This window comes from Halictus rubicundus, chromosome 5 (assembly GCF_050948215.1).
Source record: "Halictus rubicundus isolate RS-2024b chromosome 5, iyHalRubi1_principal, whole genome shotgun sequence".
In the NCBI taxonomy this organism is placed as follows: Eukaryota; Metazoa; Arthropoda; class Insecta; order Hymenoptera; family Halictidae; genus Halictus; species Halictus rubicundus.
The window spans coordinates 4,692,582-4,719,363 of record NC_135153.1 but is presented as its reverse complement, the minus strand read 5'-3'; the positions used below and the strand labels follow the sequence as shown (position 1 = coordinate 4,719,363).

At 37.3% G+C, this 26,782-nt stretch overlaps 1 protein-coding gene across 3 annotated transcripts in view; it reads right to left on the bottom strand.

The window, feature by feature from the left end:
- Positions 1–26,782, bottom strand: part of LOC143353971 (ankyrin repeat and sterile alpha motif domain-containing protein 1B) — a 152,995-nt gene that overhangs the window by 54,666 nt on the left and 71,547 nt on the right. For all 3 annotated transcript variants that reach the window (XM_076787601.1, XM_076787599.1, XM_076787600.1), the window contains one exon: positions 18,842–19,016. In XM_076787601.1, coding sequence (XP_076643716.1) covers positions 18,842–19,016 — 175 coding nt within the window. The remainder of the gene's footprint in view (positions 1–18,841; positions 19,017–26,782) is intronic.

Below are 26,782 nucleotides of genomic sequence, written 5' to 3'. Positions count from 1 at the left end.
CTGCTGACACTAATTTCAATACTAAATTCGTAGATGCAACTAATATTCCATTTCAAAATGGCCACCGTGTTCAGCAGTACAGGATTAAGAGTGTTTCAAAATGGAGTTCATTTGTATTTTGTTTCAGTGAATGAATCACATTTGTTCTTTGCATCAGTTCGTTACGCATATTTATTCTTGTTTTATAAACTTTCTTCTTCACAATTCTTTACATATGAAGGTCAAGTGGCGTACGATTCCATATTTTTGTTTATAACTTTTTATGTTTATAGCGTTAAACAACTTGTGTTTATACATGTTTTTCTTATTTGGACCGAATATGCTGACAAAGATTGACACTTTAAAAAGACCATAACTATTTTAATGTTTGACCATACGACAAAGATTTTTTTTGAGAAGTTAAAACAATTAATTTGCTACATGACACGAAGAAGGAATTCTAAAAGATTAGAAAATACTAAAAGTGGTTTTTACAAATTTCTTTATGTGTGGGCCTGAATTGAAAATTTAAAAAATACGTTTTGTGGATCAGTGTCAATTATACAGTGGAATTATTTTTGTCCAGCGGTTTTTTCCGAAATGGTAAACATGAGAAAAAAATGACACAGGACGTAGTTGTACGGTTTGTTATGACTAACATAATTGTGTGTAACAAATTTTTATGTTTACAATATTTTATCAAGAAATTGAGTTGACCTATAATTTTTTAAACGGTGTGGTATTTTTGTTTGTTTGACATATAAGAGCGGTTGTCATGACGAATTCGAAAACATGTTAAACCATGCCGCTCAGAGTAATGGAATATTTATTCGACAAGCCGAACACATGCTGGCAAGCATGTGCGACACTTGTAAATAATAACAAAACACTCTCATTCCTGACCTTTCCAAACACTGAGGGACATTGTTTACCACATATTTGAATTCGTCTTGACCGTCGTTTTCATATGACAAACAAACAAAAATAGCATTCCATTTAAGACATTGAACGTCACCTTAATTTTTTGAAAAATATTGTAAACATAAATTATACATTTTCATTCGTAGAAATTTGTCGATGAGAATATTGAGCATGTTATACATACAGGCATGCCCAAAACTAGTGTTGACATGAACAATGTACTTTTGTATACCAGTTTCTACTGCAAAACATTAAAAAATGTAAGATGTGCTATCTTTTTGTTTCGGAGTGTAGGTGTTTCTGTTAGTATTGAAGGATTTTTTGCAAGAAAAACACGTTTAGTCCAGAAGGACGTTAAATTGCATTTCACTCAAAATGTTCTCCTTTTCTAGTTCCTCCCACTTTTCTAGCAATTAAGTGAACTCCACTGTATTAAAAAATAAAAAATAATTCTCCGTTCTTTGTCTTTCAAATCAAATCCACCATTTTTGAATCGTCAAACTGAATACTCGCATGTTTGGAGCAATGGATCCGACTCATTGTCAGCCAGTAATAAAACTTTCACGAAGGAGAAAATTAAATAAGACAACACTGATTCGATTGGCGTGCGTACTACTACAATACTAGTAAGCAACTGTTTTTGCGCATGGATAGCCGTGTTATCGATTTTCATTTGTTTTTATATTTTACAATAGATATTTAAACGTTCGGGGCTACCGCGTTTATAGCAAAAATAGTATCATACAGTGCTTCCTCGAACAACGCGGACGTTAGGGACCCTCCCCCACAAAGTACACACATTTTTATATATTTCATACAGGGTGTCCTAAAAATGTTGTATTTCCGAAAATCTCTTCTTTATTGCATCGTACTCGTCACTCAAATTTTTCGACACTTTGACCTTGATTTTCAAGGTCAAGCTCAATTTTGCGGTGCATTTTTTTAACAGATCTCCATCGATCCAGAGGGGTAGAATCACGCTATGGTGATCGTGACATATAATTTTTATACACCGTGTACATAGCTTTACGATTCAATACATGTTTGAATTCACCTCATTACTTTACGATTCAATACGTGCAAGAATCTCACCTCACTTATTCGCCATGACAAAGAAAACTGTAAACACATGCTGAATTGATAAGTAATAAATGTGACAAAAAACTGAAATTTATCAAAAAAAAAAAAAAACGGCGTATAATCGAAACCGCGTTGTTTGAGGGAGCACTATGTAAGACAAGCTCCGAGTTTTTTAAAAGAAATGTCAACATGAGAATGGATAGTTTTTACTCGTACACTGGGGGATTAACGAGGACCAAGGGGTAATGATATTAAATTTGATGCTCTGCCATAGTGTCGGAAAAGCTCCGGAAACGATAAAAGAATCGAGACCAGCGTGTTTTCCGGGGGCAGGGGATCGGTGAAGCGAAAAAGCGGGCAGATAACCGGTGGCCCGCATTATCGAAAATTCACAACCTAGGACAATCACGGTCCGCCGGGGTCACGATAACGTTGCAGAGGAGCGTGGATGCGCGCGTTATCAGTAAGAACGACGAGCCTTGTACATAGCTTACGGCGTCGATAAGGCCGGGGCCGGTCTGTTGATTTACCGCGACGCACTGCTATCTGCAGATACCGCGTGTTAATGTACAAACCGGTAGTTTTGTGGTGGCGGTGAATTATTGCCGTGCTCGCCGCGACTCCGCTCCGTGATCCAGAGCCCGCCGTGGAAAACGAGTGAAAGCGACGAAATTCGTTCTCGGAAGGCGACGTTCCATCGGCGCGCCCGACCGGGCCGATAACGATCGTCGCGTCGCGATCGGACACGTCGATGCGCGGTTATCGAGTTGCACCGCGCGATAATTCGTTGTGCAAGCGGATTCTGCGAACACGTACGGCCGCGGATGAAAATAATTAAGCGGCGAATAATGTAAAAGGACGTGTCGCCGGCTGGATCTCACCTTGCTCCACTTTCCACTCGCGTGTCGCTCGGAAAGCAACGCGCGCAGTTAGATTACGAGATTCGCGGCACCACCGTGGCACAGTCGAATTCGAGAGGCTGCGAAATCGTCTCGCATAATTATCGGGAGATGATCGATGGCCAATTCGACTACTCGATGCTTCCCGATTCGACTTTTTTCCGTGTCACAACACTTTGACGGCCGCGCATTTTTCTCGCCGGCTATACAGGGTGTCCCAGAAATGTTGTATTTCTTTGGAAGGAGTGATTTCTGACGCCATTTGTAGTAACTTTTTCCTTTGCAAGAATGTTCTCCGCGGCTTTGTTAAGGAGCTATTAACGAAAAACATTGACCAATCAGAGGGCGGATACAGCAGGCGGAGTCTGACCCAGCCAATGCCAACGCCACGCTCAGCGGGAGCTGACTGCTGTAGCCGCACTCTGATTGGTCCGTGTTTTTAGTTAACCCATTTGCATCATAAGGAAATATGAAAAGAAGGCTTTTATCACCAAACTCTTTTTTTTTTAAGTACAAAAATGACTGCAAGTAAAAGAACTTCATATTTCAGCATTATAAGAAAAAATCAGAATTACTACTTTCATCTCCAACAACACCCTCCATTTCTATTTTTTAGCTAACAAATAATGATAGTGACCAACAAAGTCGAGCGTATGCATACAGCTCCGGTGATAGTGACCAGGAAAATGGACCGTATATATACGCTCCGGCGATAGTGACCAAGAAAATTGAGCGTTTATATATGCTAATGATGCAAATGGGTTAATAACTCCTGAATAAAGCCGCGGATAACATTTTCGCAAAGGAAAAAGTTGCTACAAATGATTTCAGGAATTATCCCTCTGAAGCAAGTACAACAATTTGGAACACCCTGTATGTAGATTGCCTCCGGCGCTACCTACGCAGTCATACTTGTTATAATTGGTAATTGGTAACAATTGAAACACACGAGTCTTTCAGCGGAAACATGTGATATGCATTCCTAACATTTTCCGTGCCACACCAATTTTCGATTACTTTCCGCTGAAGCCCGTACATGACTCATGCTATTAGAATTCATTGCTTCGCTTATGACATGTGCTTCATAATATACATAGGTATATGGTGGAAGGTCCAATGTTCACCTTGAATATGTCCATCATTTGTAATAATATAAAAAAATAATATACAAAATTATTGTATACATTTTATTTATTTTAATTAGATTCTATACGAAGCTCGCATGTTATAGAGGGGTATATATTGCGATGCAAGTATTTAGATTTCAAGGTCACCTTGAGTTCTTTAAATGGAATTACCTACCTCTTGTATTGCGAATCGATCGAGTATCAAATTCTGGTTTTCAGAATATGTTCTAAACCACATAATTAACGAGGTATTACCGAAATAAATTTCAATACGTCGTACATTCTTCAACTTCAAATTTTGAAAGAATCTTCAGAAAAGTTGTTGCTATTGTATAAACCAAAAACTTTAACAAATATTAATCTATTTCTATTTTTTTAGTATGCCAAATGTGAAGACAAAGCTTGAAAAGTCAAAATATGAAATTTCACATGCCTCCATTTGGTTAAATAATGAGATATTTTATTTCTTTCGATTCACACCATAACTATATTCATTCTAATCAAAGTATTACTTTATTTTCTTATTTCGGACCAATAGAACGGCCTGGAATTGTGTCAGCCAATACGGCACTTTTTTACGACTCCCTTCAAGGAACTGTAACTCCCACAATTTTAAGGATTTTAATTTCGAAAAATTATATTGTACAGCGCAAGTAATAGAAAATACTTATGCAAAACCTCGATATAAGACAGTCGTCTGATCTCTTTCAGAAAAATTTCCAAAGAGGGCCTACAAAATGATACTCTGGTCGAGAATACTCTGGCCCGGAATAGTCACGTGACTTTTTAATTAATAATTTCCAGACACAGACTTAAGATCCGTCTTGGTCTTGATCCGACGAGTCTTAACTAAACTTGTCACATTTTTTGCTCTATATTATCGATATTATGAATTCTCACGCCAGAAACGTGCTTCAAGTTTTTGGTTTCATTTTGCAGAGAGTCAAGACAAAATATAGCTCAATTTATAGCTGGAGATATTTTCTAGTGCGCGCTGCTCTCGATTTCATCCAGAAAAGTCATCCAATGGCATAAAAATGCTTGGATTGCACGGCATGCACATCGTCAATTTTTGGCCTACTTCTAACGCTTATATTGCCAAATATCTGCATAATCTCGACAGCTCCTGACCAGTGCGCACTAGATTGAACCTTCCTCTTTCGAATGAGCCCTTTACCAGCGACAAAATATTCTTATATAAGGGCGAAAATTTGAGGCACGTAAAACCATTTTTTGACGGTAATGTAGTCACTCTACCTTATCGCGAATCTACGAAGACAATCCGCGGCCTGAAATCATTTTTACGTACCATCTGAAGGTAGCAAAGAGGAAGAAGAAAGAGAAGAAATCACGCTTATGTGAAACTGACCAATGACCGTTGGCTAACAAAATTTCGCATATGTACGCAGTGTCGCCGGAAGAGGGGAGGGAGCACGAATTGAGGGGAATGTTACCCTCTCTCTGCCAGTACCGGAGTATGCACGACAAAGACGAATCTCGTCACGTGACCGGGAAATTAGAGTGGGGGAACAAGTCTTGATCTGGCGAACTCTGCGCATACGTGACAGCGGCCGTCAAAGTGTGAAGGTAGGTGACACAGTTTTCTTTCGATATAAGACGACAATGTTTTTTCTCGTAACAAGAAAATCTCTGTCCCCTCATTTTCTTTTAAAGTTGTCCGCTCGAAACCGTATGTCACATTCGATCCTTTTCCAACGAAAGATATCACTGTACAGCCGACTACTTTATTATCTGCCGGACCACCATGGACGAGTCTCAACTTTATGGGGCCCATACACTCCCGGGTCACTCAAGAAAAATGTCAACCCGAATACGTCAAAAGCCATCGTCTTATATCGAAAGAAAATTGTAGTTCTGTGTTCTATGGGGTTCAACCATCCGAGTCGAACTAGAGAATCAAGGACCAAGTAATCCGAACCAGGTTAACAATAAAAGTGCTATGTGCCGATTAACATACAGGGTGTCTCGACTAAACGGAATTACCTAAATGTCTGACTTATTGTTCCTCTTTGAAGAAACTTCTTAGGACAAGGCTAAACTGTCTGAAGGGATACATGCAACGGTAAAAATAATCTTTTTCTCAAAGTCATTCTTCTCCAAGATTTCAAGGTCGCGAGTATTATTTCGATTGAAACTTCTCGAATTTCTTGGCCTTTAATTGCTCGAATTTAGGTTCTTTGGCCTCGGAATGATTTGATGTGGACCTTCAAGTCTTAACTTACATCAAGTCGAGAATATTTTCATGATATGGCTGAAATGAGCGAACATGCAATCGAGTAGCTGCTGTGTAAATATAGATTGAAATGAAAGTATTCGAATATTTACACAATATACACAATGTTACTACGCGTATGAAATGTGCATTGTAATTCGAAAGAGTTGAAAAGAGTATGAGAATAATTATTTATATACATATTGATTGATAACTTACCGTAAACAATCATGTCCGTGTTTGTATAAAGTTACCTTAGATTTTACGTTAGATTAGATTCTAGATTGGCTTAAACTTCATTTTGGCAACCCAGAAATTTTTCACTTTTTACTGTATAATCCTGCACATTTTTACGAGAAAATGCCAAAAGTCGAAGTTTTAAGGCGAGGAGTTCACTGGTTCAAAAGTTATGCGGGTTTAAAGTTGAGCGATTTTAAGTGAACTTTAGTGTCTACGCAGAAGTCACCTCTTCGAGTCGACCGACGCGTCGCCTAAACGAAAAGCCTAGTGTCGGTTCTCGTGGACCGACGCCGCCTGAAGGGAAAGTTTGATGTCGGTCCCCTGGGACCGGCCCGGTCCTCTCCGCTCCCTCCTCCCAACGACCTGATCCCAATCAACTTGGATTATACCTTTTCTTTGAGATCCCGTATATGATTCTCTATATTTTAATCACTTTTCGATGACAGCTTGCTCAGAACAAAATGTAATCGCTCAACTTCAAACACGCATAACTTTTGAACCAGTGAACTCCTCGCCTTAAAACTTCGATTTTTGGCATTTTCTCGTCAAGATGTACAGGATTGTGTAGTAAAAACTTGAAAATTTCTGGGTTGCCAAGGTGAAGTTAAGCCTTAGACTGCCTTAGGAAAAAGGAAACAAATCAAATCGCACGCAATCTCGTTGGTATTCGCTTCACACGCATGCAGTTTCATTAAAACTATACCGAAATACAATATTGTTGCAGTGGACGTGTAAATTGATTTTCCGCTTGTTGCTCGCCTTGTGTTTCGATGATAAAAAAGATTTTATATTAAATAACGAAGGAAATTAATGTAAGCCGTTATCTGTGCGCTTTTCCTTTTCACTGGTAACAAAATCAACAAAATAAAATTACATATTTCAGTTCCAAACAAATACTCGGAGGGCTATTTTGTTTCGCGTGACAGTTGCGTCCTAATTAATACAATAATACGGGAAAATATGTTGAAAACGAGAGACAGAGACAGAGACAGACAGAGAGAGAGAGAGAGAGAGAGAGAGAGAGAGAGAGAGAGAGAGAGAAGCAAGCTCATCGACATAGCGGACGTAATGGACAGGGAACCAAGAGTATAGTGTACGCAAGCTCAAGGACGTACGAAAGCAACAAAATAATTCAAGACATCGCATACACAGCATCATAACGTTTATTAGCACACCAACGATATTATAACGCACTATAATTGCTTATGTATTCTGTACGTCTAAACTCTGCCTAATTTTAATATACTTTTATGGTACGTAACACTCGTCGAGCGAATTACACTAACTAGACGAAGCATTTAACATAAAATAATATACAAAAATCAATAACAAAATAAAGTGTATATATATATATATATATGTATATACCGAGGGTGGAATTTCAGTGTAACAAATCAAAATACTTAATCTACGGTATCTCAATAATACAGGATAGGTTCTCTTGTCGACAAACAACGGTACACTATTTTCAATTGTTTCGCACAAGTTGTAACGACTTGCCATACAGTTTATCTCGCTTTCCTAGTGAAAGTTTCGATTATCGCTGCAGTTAAAATTTCTTCGTCGAACATAACTGTTCGCACCTGAAGTAATAATGCACAATAAATTACTTCACACTTGAACTAATGTTCGCAGAAAACCTGTTTCACATGTAAATCTAAAATACTTTCTACGAGCCTTCGTCTTGTACGACTACCGAGAAGTGTCCAGCATATTGAAAGTTCATAGTATCGTTTATGTTTTATGCAGAATTTTATCGCGACAAAAAATTTGTATTACATCCCCGTTTTACGTTATTTCACAGTCTTATGTTTCCCCTTTCAAACGCGTCTTAAACCTTTTAACTTAATTAAAAGCTTCTCCGTTAGAAGCTGAAAACCTATGCGCTGTCGAATTGAAAAAAAATTAACACTTCCTGCATGTTTTATTGCGTGAATTTGGAAGAATGGTAGTTTTTGGCAGAAGGACTTTATACAGTTTTAGACTTGAACGAAAAGAATACTTTTGGCCAAGTTCAAAAATTCAAAGTGTCCGTAAGAAATATTTGTCTTCAACATAAAATTATGTTTGAAACATAGCTGGCAAGACTTACGCGACAACCCAACAAATTCTTTGGAATTAAAACACTATTGTCGTGGTTGCTGCATAGTGACATTTATTAGATTTTCGTGATAAAAACAATATTTTGAGTTGCATGTTTTGCTATAAATGTTATTGACATGCATATACAGACAAATATACAAAATGCACATAAGAATGGCAAGCAAAAAAAAAAAAATATATGGGACGTAATGTGGAATAGTGTCCACCAGTTAGAACTGTAAAAAAATAATTATATCATTATCGTGAAAAACGCGTGTTCCAGTGTAAAACAATTTGCTGTGCAATATTACTTCAAGTATACAACACAAACGCAAACTGGAACGCTCACGTTCTATTATGTCTCAAAATGATGAAATTTTTCAACTTTTAGAGGTTTTACATGATTTTTACTGTTTCGTCCTCGGTTATTATTATTTTCAAGGTATTTTAATCTTAAGAGGTCTCCCTAGTTTAACGCTCTGAGGCAATTTTTGAGGATTATTTAAAAGAACAGTATTGAGTATTATGATCTCAAACTTGGTAAACTTACTAACTAATATTCGTAGAATGTACTGAAATTTTTTTAAAGCAAAAATAGTCATTTTCTCCTTAGATACAACGGCAGTAGTAAAAATATTTGCAGAAAAAGTTTATTACTAGATCATATGATTGTGTCTGTTAAAGTCATCTAATACAAAAATTCAAGGAGACTGTCATTCCTTGTTGAAATTTTCATTTCTTTGCCTTCTAGGTCATCCGAAGATACACTAGGTCATCTGATACACTAGGTCGTTGAATTCGTCTTGATACAGGCTATAATAATGTTAAGTCAAAAATACAAAGTGCGATTTAAAAAAATGAAGGTGACCTTGACAATACTAAAAAAAATTTTTCTCGAACTTTTTTTTATCGCAATGAATAGCCAATCGAAAACTGATCAACTTTTGTTAAAAATATTTGTTTGTCAGGTTATCGCAAGTACTTGAAAAATCGTGGAAAGTGTTATGTATGACACCCTGTATAATACCCGTTTGAACAATTCACAGGTCTTAGTATCGAAGCTTCTGAAACCCGTTGCACTATAAACCTTGCCGCGTCCCGAGGTAACGTAGAAAGTTTGCGAATCAATATCCCAGATTGTCCGGAAAGATCAGGCCAAGATCTCGCGGTTATGCAAGGAGAAAATGACAGGACGTTGAGAAATGGTTGTAGCATCGAGGAGAGAACCTATCCACGATTTCCCGATAGACGAGCGGTGATGTTCCACGATCGTCTACCGCACCCGTTACAATACCCGTTCGCCGACGAATACTTTCACTTAGGTATAAGTTTCGTTACGATCTACAACGACGATATCCCGTTCGGCTTAAAAAGATTGGAATTCTCCGAGCGTTCCGAAGTCTCGAAGCTCCTTCAAATGCTTCATCTCTTACAACTACCGCGGGGGAAGGGAGGATTGCACATTTCTCGCGTGAAATCGATCCTTCCCCATTCTTATCGAATGGATGCACGTCTTAAACGCATCATCAAAACGGAAATATCGAATACTAATACGTGGTAAATATATATATAGAACAGACCTGGGCAATTGATTGCTCACGAGCAGCCGACGCTCGAACAGCTACCCCCACTACCGTACTTCCAATCGCACAAGCTCGACAGTGAGTCGATCGCCTAGTAAGTGACTAGGGTGAGTGTACCAATACGAAGTGCAGCTGCAAAAATTCCCTCTGAGGAAATGTATGATGTCACGTGCCAAGAATCTCCCCACCAACATACCAATAGTGGGGGTATCTAGTGGCGTCACGATCCGTACCACGTGACGTGGCGTCACGTGACTAATCCGGAAATGCCAAAGAGAGAGGGTAATTGTATTCCCCTCGATTTCCCCGGACCGGCGATACCGGTTTTAAGACCCCAACCTACGGCACGAATCACGACGCAACTATCTGTATTGAACTACACTATAGCTTTGTAACGTCACTGAGGTTCTAACTATAGCATTTTCCCCACTATTTACCCCTCCAATCCCCCGATCTGGTAACGTTGCCAGAAAGTGACTGAGCACCAGTGAGTGACCATTTTCAAATACATACTAACAGAAGGAGACGTGGCTGAGAATGGTGAGGTTATAATTAATATAAAATACCAGATTGATTTCTCACTTTTGTATTAAGGTGTGGCGTGTGTACTATAATATTTTTTATTGACGGTAACATCGATGACTTCCGGAATATTGTGAATAAAGACATTGCTTTATCATTTTGTTATTTTATTGTAATTTTATTGTTATTTCACTTTTGTTATTCACTCGGTAGCTATTCTGTGGTCACTTACTGGTACATTTGCTTTGATTTCAATTGCAGCATTTTATTAATTTCTAATTGACAGTAGAAGCAAAATGAGAACTGTATATGAGAAGAGAGAGTTGTAAGGTAAGTCTAAGTACCAAAAGGCAACAGGTGTTATAAACAACTGTATCATGACCTTACTTTTAACACGTTGGCTGCCATACCGATGCTCATGAAAGTCACATAGATTCAAGACAACCTATTCAATAATATTAAAATAGAAAACAACAAAGTTTATCATAATAAAGATTTTTGTAACCTTCTCATGCGTCGTAGATCCTAATAAAATTTGGGTTACGAAACAGATTGTAGTAAAAATTGATTTTCAAGTTTGGTCAATACAATTATATCGGTCATATATGACCAACGTGGCAGCCAAAGTGTTAACTGAATACTTACTGGTACATTCATGCTACTTTTGTGGCCAGATCAAGACTTGTTTCCCCACTCTAATTTCCCCTTCTAACGCGCTATTCCCCCACTTTAATTTCCCCTTCTACCGCGCTATTCCCCCACGTCTCCGCCAGAACCCGGTCACGTGGTGCGTTTCATCTCCGTCGTGCACGTGTCACAATGTCACGTGACTAATCCGGCAATGACAGAGAGAGGGGGTAGCTCTATTTCCCTCGAGTGGGGGGTAGCGTTTCGAGCATCAGCAGCTCGCGAGCAATCAGTTGCCCAGGCCTGATGTAGAATATATTTCAGCTACGATTAAAAATTATACGTCTCTTAACATATCGGTAATTTTCGAACGAAACAGTGTATTTACAGAAACGAAAGACCACCGATACACCGGGCAATAGATAAATATATAGGAAACATATACTCTGCTTAGAAGACAACGGGAAATACGTTCGGTATAATCATCCTGGGAAGTTATCATACGGATAACGTGTACATGGTACGCTCATCGGGCTTATGTACGGTGTTGTTGAAAGAAAAGGCTCGAGAACTTGAGAACGTGCGATCAGCAACGTAAGTGGATTACAACATGGATTTCACGCGACGTGCCTCGTAAAAAAGAAAAGAAGTGAAAAACCGATCGAATAATGGGTCCGCAACACGCGATAAGTGGGACGAGTTAATGCAACACTTGTTTTTGTTCTGAACTTGCGTGTCGTTATAACTGCTCAATATCGAACGAAGATTATACGTGAAAGGATCCGAGGGACGAATGTCCTTGCTTGCGTAACGATACACTTAAATCAATCAATTTCTTTTGCATACTATTTGAATGTTATTCCAATGATGTACCGATGTCCAAAAACTCTAAAAGTTTCACAAAAATGTAGGAAGTATAATTACTCCACACACATTGACACGGTATAATTAAAAATTCAAATCTTTCAAGATCCAAAATAACTAAACATCAACGATCGGTAATAATTGTTTGCTTTTTTCATATGCTGGCAACACAATACTCGGCAAAGAAATAAACATATGGAACCTTCACCAAACATGTGTGTTTCGATGAAATTTTGTTAATAAATGGAATTGCATATTCGTTTCTTTGAAAAATAATGTAGATCCATTTCCTGTAATCTTAGTCTGTCCAAACAGTCAAGACACCCATAATCAAAAACAAGTGATACCCATTGGCGTCCTCACTTCTGTATCTAACAATATACTAGTGGCAATACGTTGTTTAACACATTGAATGTTGCCGGGGTCCATTGGTGACCAGCGCCATTGAATTCCTTAAAAGTGATTGGCACAAAATTAATCCAACTGAATATTAATTTATCTTTTTATCTGAATATAAATTTTTAACTTTTTATCACATAATCTTGTACATCTCGACGAGAAAATGCCAAAAATCAAAGTTTTAAGGCGAGGAATTCACTGGTTCAAAAGTTATGCGTATTTAAAATTGAGCGATTACACTTTGTGTTGGGACAAGCTGTCTTCGAAAAGTAATTAAAATATAGAGAATCAAAACGTGGTGGCGCCCCTACCTGTCGAAGACGCTTAAATCGCTCAAATTTAAACACGCATAACTTTTAAACCAGTGAATTCCTCGACTTAAAACTTCAATTTTTGACATTTCCTCGTCAAGATGTACAGGATTATATAGTAAAAATTTAAAAATTTCCGTGTTGCTAAAATAAAGTTTAACCCTGGAAGTAACTAGATTATAGTGTAAGGTACAAACTTTATTATCAAGTAGCCGACAATTGTTATTAGTAACGCTGATCGCTCATACGAATGACATAATTGTAAATTGCATGAAACCCATGAAATTCGCGCAGCATTCAATGTGTTAAATGTTATTAATATATGCATAAATAAATTATTATAACACTTAAAGTATTACTAAACGAATATATTACTTATATATCGGGTTGTATTAAAGTGCAAACCTAAGATTAAAGAAAGTATTATATTACATAGAGGAGGAAGACGAATTTAAAATTATAAATTAATCATTACTGTACGAGGGACACCGCAAACATTTGAAGACATTAACACCTTTATACAAAACTGTTATTATTTATATACTTCCTGTGCGTCATGATCATTTCAAAACACTTCCACATAACGATCCGAAATGAAAAGTAGAATAAACCTACCATTAATCGTACAGGCATATTGCAACAGTAAATAAGTAAATATTGAAAACAAACAACAGTAATTTATTTCTCCTGCTCTTATTCATAAACAAAAAACATAAAATTGTCTTCACAATTTTGTATTCCACCTATTCGTTTTTATGTGGAAGAATCAACCGAAAAGTTCTTGAGCATGGACTTATTGATACTTTAAAATATTATGAGATAATTGTCGGCAGATAATGCGTTAATATCTTGAAACAAAGGAAAATGGAATTTCCATCGGAATAATGGTCCACACGTCGACTCTGCGTAACCATGGCCTACTCGAGCAATGGTTAGCCACCGTTTTCACGAAGCGCGTCTCGGTTCTCGAGTTTTCTTTCGAACAGCCGGCCACATACACGTGTGTATACATCACAGTTAACTAGGTAATCGATAACCTAAGGAACTATTCGATCTGTGATCGTCGTAGGATACGGGAACACTAACTCTAGCCTATCGACCCGTCACTTCGGGACGATCGTTCGCCGGAAAGAGAGCAGCGCTCCTGGAATTATTATTATTCGGCCCTGCGATAATGCTCGGGTGTCCTGGCAGCGTAAAACCGGCGTTCGACGATGAAACGGACCTGTCCGCGCAACGAGTGCCGATCGTTGACACCTTCCGCGAACAGGATTTCGCTTGCACGTCACGTTTTCCCCTCTCGCGTTTAGCAAACGATTGAAAATCCGCCGGCGACGAATTTTACTACCGCGCAACACGCTGCATGAGAACCGCATTTTTCTCGATCAGCGTATCCTGCCGGGGGAAATTAAAGAACGCCTGTGGGATCGGCGTCTCGGCCCGGCGGGTTTTCCCTTCTGAAACTCTCTGACGTTAAAAAACATCTGGCTGCGTCTGGTATAGATGAGCTGGCTTACACCCTGTTTCGTACAGTGATGGGCAAGAAATATTCCAGTGACAAATACATTATCAATTTGTGTTTGATCCTTTTTTCTCAAATGCGAAATGTATTAGGTTGATGTATATGAAATGTCCGGTTTTTAACAGTAACGCTAAGCAAATATCATTTTTGGTTAAACTTTACCTGCAAAAACCAGAAATTTTTTACTTCTTTTATGTAATCCTATAGATTTTGACGAGAAAATGCCGAAAATCCAAGTTTTAATGGTAGGAATTCACTGGTTTAAAAGTTATATGCGTGTAAAGTTGAGTGATTAAAGCGTTTTTGACGGGTAAGGGCGCCGCCATGTTGGTATGTTCTCAGCGGCGCGCGTCGTCTAACGAGCGGAGCTGCTAGATGGCAGCACAAGCACAAGCTGATGTCGATAACGTAGTTTCATTTTTAACATAGATAACCCCGGCCAATCTTCTCGCGGCTCCACTCATTGGACATACCAATATGGCGGCGCCCTTGCCTGTCAAAAACGTTGAAAACCGCACATTTTTACACATGCATAACTTTTGAACTACTGATACCCCAGGATTGAAGCTTGGATTTTCGGCATTTTCTCACCAAAATCTACAGGATTGCATAAAAAAAGGTAAAAATTGTTGGTTTCCTGAAGTAAAGTTTAGCCTCATTTTTTTTCAAATAAAACTTATTGATCAAATTAAGCACCATTATAATCAATATATTTTATCAATGAATTACAAGTTTGTGGATTGTATTATGGTGGAGATTGAATTGTTTGAATCGACGATATGTTTACTTGTTCACACGTATAAAAAGAATAGATAACAATGAAATTGATTAACATTGAAATAAATCTTATTTAAGTTTGAAATTAAATACATAAATAAATACCGGAGGTACGACCTTAAAGATCAGCTTTGTACTTTAAAATGATATACAATGAATCTGAAGAATATAATAATATTTCTAGATGAAAAGGCTTCATTGAATACCGAATACTGAATACTGAATACTGAATACTGAATACCGAATACCGAATACTTGCTTTTGTAGTAATATTTCACCCAAAATTCTGTGACACTGTAAATGCAAGTATTGATATCTTAATCAATATATGTAATACTATCGTATTCGGTATTTGACGAGCTCTTAAATACAAATTACCACCAGATTTATAAATTCAATAGAAGTATTCAGCATTTTCCACGTATTTCAATTATAAAAGCACTAGAACGCTGCCCATCACTGGTTTCGTAAAATTTCACCAGACCCGTTTCAATTTTATCAACCCTAGGAATACTAGGGGGAGAGGCTCCTCGAACCCACAGTTTAAAAATGCTAAATTTCATTTATTTACTTTCTAGAAATTCATTATATAAATTAAACATTAGCGTGAACATTTTTTCTACTCGAAATGTGGAATGACAGTATAGAAGAACTGGTTCCTTTCGACAGAAGTGTAGAAGAAAATGATAAAAATGAGACAACTTATTAACTGTGTTTGCATAAAAACATTCGACACAGAAAAACAATATGCTTTATGGTGAATCTTTAATTTATGGTAATACAAAGAAATGTGGATCCGAAGAACCCCCCCCCCCCCAGGTTTTCACGTGACGGCTCATGCAGAGTCGCCAGATTAGGATTTGTCTCCCCACTCTACGTTCCCCTTCTACGACACTATTCCCCCACGCTTCCGCCACGGCTCGGTCACGTGACGCGTTTCCTCTCTACCGTGCATGTGTCACAATGTCACGTGACCAATCCGGTGCTGGCAGAGAGTAGGTAACTTTTTCCCCTCGATTCGAGTCAATTCCCCTGATCTGGCGATTCTGGGTTCATGGCTCGTATTCCTAGGGTTAAAGCTAGATCCGGAAGGTTTGATTTATATGTTTGAAAAGATGTCGAGGGTGTATACGACACGTAGTTTAACACGTTCACAGTCCCATTTTTTATATTAACGTCGTGACAATTTTAATATGTACCGTTCATGCTGTACAGCGAAACTCATTTTTGAGCCAAGCCATGTTTTTGTCATGATAAACTGCAAGAAAATAGTTATTTTACGAGCGAAACAGTTGGTAGTTGTTACATATACAGGGTGTATCTAGTAACTGGGCCGGATTCTAACCTAGTTGTTATTGAAGATAGAAAAAAATTATGTAGAAAAGTTTTGCATGGTTTAACCAGCTATATTGTCCTGCAATATAAAATTGCAATATGAAATTGCACTTGTTTCTTTTTTAATGCTATTCTATGATTTTTCTGTTCTGAATAAAAAAGTGTTAGTATACAATCGTGAAAAGCTCAATACTTTCTGAAATATTTACCTTTCTCTACTGCATCTACAGTAAATATTTGAATGTTCTACCATTGTGGTTAGGAAGATATGCAGTTTGCAACTGCACGGATGCATTTCCGCAAACAGACGCATCGCAGGATGATACAGCTGTTTAAACCAAGCAACACTTTCCTGTATCATTTTTTTTTCTATTTTTAATGACAACCGCATCATAATTCTGTCCAGTTTTACATCATGCATATCAAACTTTATAATACGTCGTTAATATGTCATTCAAGATAACGAGTACTATTACCAAGAATAATCTAAAAGTCATTTTATTAGAACGACATTGTATAATTTACTTAAAACATGATTGTTCATTATTGCCTTTAAAAAAGTCTTGCTAAGTTATGTTTCCTTATATTCTTGGGACTATGAAAATGTTAATGGAGCCAGTTTTATGGCATAGTGTAGAATAGCAGAAGAAGTCCTTCATAGCAACTAATCTAAAGTTAGTTGTCTGATGAATTGAAAGATGGTTCGATCCTAATAGCATAACTCTTAAATGAGTATCAATGCTTTAATGATTAAATATTGTCGGATCTACTGCTAACAACGGTATCATTTATACGTCTAATCTCATTGCAATTTGTTGCAAATCTTATTGCAGAAATGTAAACTTTTTGCAGCAATATACTTTAAGCAGTCAAAAATTCTTTAATACCAATACGGTGAACAGTTTGTATAGATTTTTTTTTATGATACAACAGTGGGAAACATTTTTCCCATAATATCCTCTTCTTATAATATTGTCGCAATATTAATTCCACATGAAATATTAAACTCTTTCCAGACAACGTAGAGTATAATTATTATTTGTGTAATACACGCAAGTTATTATCATAATGCTTGAACATTTACGTTGTTACTTATTTTATCGGGAATGCGGAAAACTCCTGTATGACTATGAGGATGTATACGCCTGATATCTGCTCTAGAATACAAATCTGCTTTCATGATATGTCCGTGCGTCGACAGACATAACAGGACTACTGTACCCAGGGCACATTGTAAATAAGAGTGAAGCAGCCACGTTGGTTCAATGCTCGATAAACCGTGACGTACATGTGCAATATCAATGAATACACTTCAAAAATATACAAGATACGGTAACTATGTTTATAGTTCTGCAATTTTAAACGATTAGATCGTACGTAGATTACCAGCAATACGTAGCACTGTATAATACTCATTGTCAGTTTACAATATCATAAGACCAGTATTTAATGTAAGTCTAAAGAAACTGTTGTATAGTAACTTCGACGATTTAGTAAAGTTGCGTGATGCAATTACGTTAACTATAATTAAACGGACTACTACGAATACAAGTGCTATATTATAAAATACAGAATATTGATAAGTGAAATTTTATCTAACGTACAACTACCAGTACAGTATCTACGCAGTAACATTTTATATGAACGAGTATCGAAGGATGAGTATTGCGAAATGAACTGTTCAATGTACATTCTTACCTGTTGCGAGAGTTAAGGATACCGGCGACACGATAAATATCTTTTAATTACAGACACCTTTGTCAAGGATAACTATAAAGTATTTTTCCTCGAGAAACTATATATAGAAAAAAACATAACGATTGTCGGTTTATCTCTGTACAAATCATCCATGTAGATCGAAACCACAATTCGTACCGGATTGTATGTACCAAAAATCAAACCTTCCGGATCATCTTAACGTATACATATATCTGTAGCCCAACGCTGTCAGCAGGATCGTAGAACGAACGAGACGAGGACGCAGCGCGCGCGAATACAATTGCACCTTGTCGTCGGAGAAATAATAACCGCAAGAGAAATTTGTCCAGATCTGCAATTCGTACGGGGAATTCGAAAATCCATCGGAGGCGAGGTAGCCGCGAGAACAGTTTTACCGAACATAGGACAAGAAACGCATTCGAATACCGGTACGCAGATCTAGCTCGAATCGATATTCGTTGTTCACCCGAGGGGAGGGTGAACGATCGCCGGTCGACGATCATCGTCAGGCAGACGGTGAAAACCAGGAGAAAAAACAAAGACGTAACACAACGATTATGCATTTACACGTGGGCAGAAAGAAGCGTCATGCGGTGCAGCCAAGCGTGCGTTGCTGTTTACCTGCGAACGGCACGTCCCCGAAGTATTCCTCGACGTTGTCCGTCGACATGCTCTTATCCGACAGGGACACGCTGGACAACGAGCCGCTGGACGCGTCCAGGCTGCCGCCGGCTGGAAACTGCAGTAAATCCTCGTCGGTTTCTGTTTCCATGTCGCGGGACCTCCGTTTGTATACCTGCCACACGTAAACGCAGTCCAGCAATTTCTTTTCGAGACGGTATGGTTCGTGTTTTAACCCTAAAAGCAGCGGTTTTCTTGCCCCGGGAATGCACAGGACAGCGGGCACTAAGCCACGCCCCTGCCACAGTGTCGCAAATGACCATGTTAGGTAGGAAAAAAGTAATTATACCCATAATAATTCATTTAATAGCGATATAAGTATCGAAATCAATACGTGAAAACTCCGAACAGTAATACGGCGAAATCTTAAAAAAATCATAAATATGAATCTTGAAGCTTCTATGCACGATATTCTATATTAACATAAGTAAATATTTACATTCGTGTTCACGAAGTTCGTTAATAAAGTCCTTCACAATAATTTTTAGAGATTTTTTAAGTACCAGTTTTCTATGCCGGTTAGTTGACTTTAATAGAGACAGAACTAGAAAGTCTCAAAAGATCCCATCTTGAAATTTTTATTGCATTAAGATCAAACTATATAGAAGGGATTCTGATAAAAATCAGCTGCAAATATCTGCTAACCTGCCTGTCACAATTTTTTTAAATCCTTGTCACACCGTACGGTGAACCGAATGGGCATTCTAGGAAAGCAGCAGGAAAACTTCGAAAATGACAGGCATTAATGAAGAACTTCTCGACCGATTTTTTATATCTTATCTGCCCTTTCTTCAGATCGCAACATTAGTTTTCTAAATTTCGAGAAATTTGTTCGCGAAACAAAAGATCCTTGGTTATATCCTTGGTTTTATAAGCCCGTTACAGTGCACAAATTATTATTTCATAGTGTAGAAATAAGCAAATCGTGCCTATGGGCAATTGGCATGATGTTTAATGAGGCTCAAGAAGCTTGCAACAAAGACATAAGAAGAACATTGATAGCGACAGCGATATTAGTGAAGAATTATTTTTATGTTGTTATATTTAGATATTATTGTCATACTTATTTAATATTATATTTTTTATTTATTTTTATATTTGTATCTATAATTTATATAATATTTTTCAATATAAATATTATTTTTAAAGGTTCTACATATGTTGAATCTCATTACATGACGTAACAGAAACTTTCAATCGGTTTGAAGAAGCATGAAGCGATCTATGATTTTTTTACACCTAGAATTGCCATTTGCGACACTATGCCCTGTGGGCTCTAAGCCACGCCCCTGCGGGCAAGAATGCATGTATTTGTCACACACGTTGTCACAGCTACGTGGCAAGCTAAGGTTGTGCTCATAGACCATGTACAGAGTGTTCCAAAAATGTTGAATTTCCTTGAAAGGAATAATTCCCGAGATCATTTGAAGTAACTTTTCCTTTGCGAAAATTTTCTCCGCGGCTGTATTAAGGAGTTATTAACGAAAAACACGGACCAATCAGAGCACGGCTATAGCAGCAGGATCTCGACTCGGCTACAGCTCCCGCTGAGCGGGGCGTTGTCATTGGCTGAGTCAGAATCCGCCTGCTGTATCTGCGCTCTCATTGGTCCGTGTTTTTCGTCAATAACTCCTTAAGAAAGTCGCGGAGAACATTTTCGTAAAGGAATAAGTAACTTCAAGTGGCCTCTGGAATCACCTCTTATAAGGAAGTACAACATTTTATGGACACCCTGTATACTTGTGAACTTAAACCATATACAGGGTGAGGCACTAACTATTGCCACCTACAATAACTCCGAAAGTATAATAGTAGTAGGAAAGTTTTCGAAACAAAAAATACATGGGACTGTAATATGGCGTTAATCTTTTTTTCCTAGATGGAGTCGCTTCAGAGATGTGAAGGTCACCTTTGTTTTTTTTTTTTAAATAGAATGCTATGTTTTCGTACCTGTTTTCTGATAGCGACTATCGAGACGAATCCAACAAGGTGCAACACTAAGGTCTTTGAAGGTCAGAGAAGGTCGTTTGACAAAAAAAGTATCAGGTTTTTATCTCTCTCGACGGCTAATAATCTTACCAATTTTATATTTATGTCCTGCGATATCGTCTAGAAGTGTTTATTTGTCTTTGCCAGGTTTAGTAAATACGCTAAAAGATGTCCTCAACGTTATCTCCCTACATGCCGTACAATTTAACACATTTGTACTATAAATTGTTACAGCATGTGATTCGATAAGTGCTGAAGTGATAAGAAATACTACTCAATCCGTGATAAGAAGATTGCAGCACTGCATTGATATGAATGGCAATCGGTTTGAACACCTTCTGTAAATGCAAGTTTATTTCGCCTTTTTTGTCATAAATGACCTTTGTTGACCTTCAAAGACTTTAATGTTGCACCTCGTTGGGTTCGTCTCAATAGCCGCTATCAGAAAACAGATACCAAAACATAGCATTCTATTTAAAAAAACAAAGGTGACAAAAAAAAAGATTAACGCCATATTACAGCCTCTGTTGTCCCATGGATCTTTTGTTTGGAAAACTTTTCTGTTACTGTCCTACTTTCTGAGTTATTGGCAATTGTTAGTGCCTCACCCTGTATACTTATAGACCCGGCTTCAGATAACAAGCCCTGTTCCAAGATTATGTCATCTACCAGACGACGGTTGCGGACAAAGTGCTATAGTATGTTGAGAAGTCGCAGTACCGCGAACGTAAAGTGTTAGAGGGGAAAGTGGAATCGTCGCCCCGTATCTCAATCTGTATAAATATTTAATTTTATTACTCGTTCATTTTTACTTTCCTCTTATTATTTTAAATAGTGCTAACTCATTTTGTCAATTATAATTGGGAAAAAGATACATTTTAATGTAGATGTTGATAATATGAAATCTGTATTTATTTCCTCATTTACTTTATCAACAACTTACTTTATTTAAAAACTTTACTTTCTCTACAGTTCAACTTACTTTATCTAGAAAAGAAGAATAGTAAGAACAATATATATGTCGAATACACTATCCACCATTTTTAATTATCTTGTGTCGTCAGTTGGGGCACCAGTACTCCGTTATCTTGGAACACTGCGCCTTGTGCATATCCTATACCTATGCCGGGTCTAAGCTTATGGCATACCCCTATTCCGCTAACAATAAGTCACTTGCAAGTAGCTTTGCCCGTAGCTGTGCCCGCGGGCGCTCTTGCCCGCTAATAGGCGTGTTGAACAGCTCTGACATGAAGCGTGGTCGATGGATTTTAGTTTACAATCGAAAGTTTACATTTCGCGACAAAAAGATGGCGCATCTGATTTATTCAAGGTTTCCCTAATTTGTATGTAATGAAGTAACACGTTTTAAGGTTATATACACTGTAATTGCAAAATACAACCTATTAATTGAAAAAATCCTATTTTTCAAGTATATACAGAAATAATAAAAAGATCAGCACGTCAAAAGCCATGGCACATTGTATATGAAGAATTTATTGAAAATTCTTGAAAAAAATATTTTTAATATTTTTTATTTCTCCCTTTGTTTTGCATGACATAGTCTTGGGTAATGATTTAAATAGCTTTTCCAGAGACAAATCTTTAACTCTGTAATAATATTAAGCTGGTAAACAAGCGCACCGCCATTGCGTGAATCAAAATATTCAAGAAGCAGATCAGAATTGGAATTACAAAGTGACGGAATTGTTTAAATTTATGTAACAAAGAACTGAAAGTTTCAAATCAGAAGAGCATATAAGAAACGACTGAGGAGGAATTTTGAAAATGCAGCATTGGAAAATAATAATTTGTTTTTGGTCCACGAACTTCGTTATACATTCCGTTAGAAAGAATAAATTAATGTCGTTGTGAGATTAATCACTGGCATGTCTATTAACGCACGAGTAACCTTTATGGCATAAGTGTGCATCGCTAATGAGATACGCGTCACAATGTATGAATCTAGGCAGATAAACGAAATGCATAGATACTACAGAATATTTTTAAAAATGCAGCAATAAATTAAGCACAAATTAGCATAAAAGTGGGTAATCTGAACAATGCATATTTAACATAAATTTACGTTACTTTTTAAACTCCGCGTTAGAAGAGTAAAATTAGTTTTCAGAAACAGTTTAATAATAATCCTCACAAATGTTTTAACCGCGTCGCGGATCAGCAATTCCGCGCAAAAATTTAAAATATTAATATTTTTTTTTATATACATTTTTAATGTATAAATATTAATTTTCGTTCACCTTAAAAAACCGCAACTGTGCATTTTTCATCAACGCGACATTTTCATATCACCGAATGGCTGATCAAAAATCACATTTCGCATGACAACGTTTACAACCGGTACAGACGATTCGTTCTTCCGCGTCGCGCGCGCGCGCTGAACAAATAAAGGTGATTCCGACTCGATAAAAATCTATTGCAGCCGATCACTTGATACGATTATATAAAATAAACTGTATAAAATGTAGACCGGACAAATAAATCGCGACCGAAAAATATTTGCCTGAACTTGCGATCCGTAATTTGGAGTGCGCTGCGCGCGCAGCGATATTAAAATTTCATTTACCCGGTCTATCGAAAATACTTCGTGTGTTATCGCACGCGGCTACAATTTTTCTTCTTAACAAATATTATACGCTGGTGCAATAACGGTAATAGCTTTCGAAGCGTCTTTTATTTCCCGTAAATACATTTTCGACCGAAAATCCATAAAAAAGTGTCGTCAATCACTTTTTATGATAATTTTAAAAGAGATTAGGGTTTTTAAGGAGGTTGTCTCACGTAAACGGATCCAAAAATAAATTTTTCCAATTACATTTTTCAAAGGTATAGACCCTCAAATACAGTGTCTACTCGATATATTAGGGGTACCCATATGTAATCAATTATTTGCAAAGAATTTGTTTTGCCTTTAGTTCTGTACCGATCGTTGAAGGGGAAACACGTATTTTTTTACAGTTTTCGGTTTCAAAATATTCTAAAAAGTATAATTTTTTTTTACAACCCTGTAATAAAATGGCAGCGTCCGTAGCTTCCTTTTGAGGATCATATTCGTCATTGCATACTTTTTCATTTTCATGCGGGATTTAATGCAACGGTGACAACAAAGAAAATTTGCAATGTTTATGGAGATGTATTGAAGGTCAACAAGTGTCAACGTTGGTTCAGAAGGTTTGCTGCTGGTGATTATGATCTCTTTGACAGGCCTCGAAGTGGACGACCAGTTGAATTTGATAATGACACCGTAAAATCTCTAGTGGAAGCCGATCCAAAATTAAGTATACAAGAATTATAGAGAAGCCTTGGGCCCACATGATCAACTATACAAAGGCACCTACACGAAATGGGAAAGGCATATAGGCAAGGAATATGGGTACCGCATCAATTATCTGAGGCCAACAAGAATATTGTTCGATCAATTTGCACTTGATTGCTATCCAGATTTCGTAGAGATTCATTTCTTAGCATAATCGTTACCTGAGATGAAAAATGGATGCTGTATGATAACATAAAGCGTTCCAAGCAATGGCTTTCTGCAAAAAGCTTTCTATCGCTGGTACCAAAATTATGTTTTTACACTTACTCATATCATACTTTCTTTTTTTATTACAAAATTACCGAAAAAAGTATAATTACCGATAAAAGTATAAATGAAGATATACATTTTTATTCAATCTCCGTTTTTTTTTTAGTTGTTTTAGCAATTTTTAATTTTGGATAAAGCTCAGCAGTTCAGTTAAAAGCGAACAAGAAAGAATTTCGGATGGTTGCTTATCTGACACAAAGAGGAATTTTAATCTTTTCATTAGCAGAGATAAGCCGCTCATTTGTCAAATTAATTAGTACTACAAAGAAAAGATACAGAAAATTAACGAAATAGTATACATTTATTTTTAAACGTTCTTTCAACTTCTATTATTTGGTGATGTTAAGCTCAATTATTAATGAAGCTTATTCATTCTCTTACTATTTTTTTCATTCTTTTTCCGGAATGTCTATTCCTCCTCTTGTGGCTTCGCATCCGAGAAAATGAAAAAGACTTAGAACGAAGAAGGAGTGTGATAAGGATAAAAGTAAACTAATAAGACAAACATAAATAAATACATATTTAAGCTTTCTCACTTACGACGTAACCAGAAGTCATCCTAAGTCGAAACGCAAGGATTCTAACAAAATAATAATAATATTAAGAAGTTTTATTCTAAATGTAAAATGTTAAACATTGATCACTACATTGGTAGTCAAATGTCAAAAAAACAAGATTGGTGGTTAAAGGGATAAAAAAAAGAAAAAATAATGGCATTTTGAACGAGGAATAAATTTTCGACTCCTCTCCAATCTCCAGTGTAGCATTCGATAATTTTCCACATTTCTGGGTTAGAATGATCCCCTAACTATTTAGCATCGTTTCGAATCATTAGCATGGAACCAATGATGAACCGTTCGCTCCAAGAAATTCATTCCAAAAACCCACCTATTTCTGTCCATTTCTACCACGAATTCAAAGTGAAAAGAAAATCCCCTTTCCTGGAAAACGGTGTCCATCGCCTATACTCTTGTTTGCGGAACGGCGTCTTTTAAGGAGAGCAGCTAACGTTTCGCCGAGTCGCGGATCGTCGTAACGCAATTAAAATTTGACGCCAGAGGAGTCGACAGACGGGGTCGGCTTCTCTCTCTCTCTCTCTCTCTCTCTCTCTCTCTCTTTCTCTCTGCCGGTCTCTCACACGGTGCATCTTGTCTACGTATAACCGGAAACCGTCACTACAAATTCGTAGGTTTCTCCGCGGCTCGGCAAGGAGAACGAGCGTTCACGAGGAGAAGTCAGACAGGCATAGAAGCCGAGGGCTTCATTATTCAAAGGGTGTCGGCGTCTTGCATTCTGCCGCTCTGTTGGATCCGCGGAAGTTGACGGGTGTGACGCAACCATCCGTGAGCAGTCCTCCTTCTGCTCCTCCACCACCTCCTCTTTCCTCCTCATCCTCCAACCTCCAACTCCTTGTGCTTCCTCTCGCCGGCTTCTCGCTGCCTCGCTCTTCCTCTTTTCCACGATCCCCCCTCCCCGGATTTTCCGCGATACCCCCTTGATCCCGTCATCGAATCGCATCTGGCACCTTTCGCGATTTGCGGCGGTGCCGAGCGAGCGAACGGTCGCTCCAAAAGACGGTTCGTTTGTCACGGATACCGACCCGACGCAGTGCTCGGGACAATGCTAAATAGTGCAACTTCCCAAGCATGATTTCTAAAAGATTTTTGATCGTAAAGCATTAGTAGTATAATGTAGTTTGTCATACTACGCACAATTTTTACCAAATATATGCATTTATTGTTCAAATTGATGCGTAAAATCGAATATAAAGACTGATGCATCTTCTGAACAGACCTGGGCAAAATTTCGAGAAAAATATTTAAAATACTAATCTAAATAGTATAATTTAATGTGGTTCAAATAAAATATTACTTTAAATAGAAAAATTTCGGCAAATAAAATATTTTTATTTTGATAACCAGATACATAACATAAAACATTATAAATTATAATTTTGAATATAAGAAACCATAATATGTTAACAAAGTATTATTTGTAGCTTAATTACGAATATTTGCATGTAACATGTTGATAAACAGACGACAATGTTGTAATAACATTACACGCAACAAAATATAAGAAATGTATAAGGTATTATCAACTATTTGAAATACTATTTTACACAGTCCTATAGTCAAATAAGATACTATTTTTAAATAATATTTCAAAAAGTTTTTCTTATAAATTAAATAATTCATTTGCATGATTATAGGTATGCTTTAAAAATAAAATAAACTATTTACTATTTTCTATTTCAAATACTATTTTGCCCAGCACTGGTTCTGAAT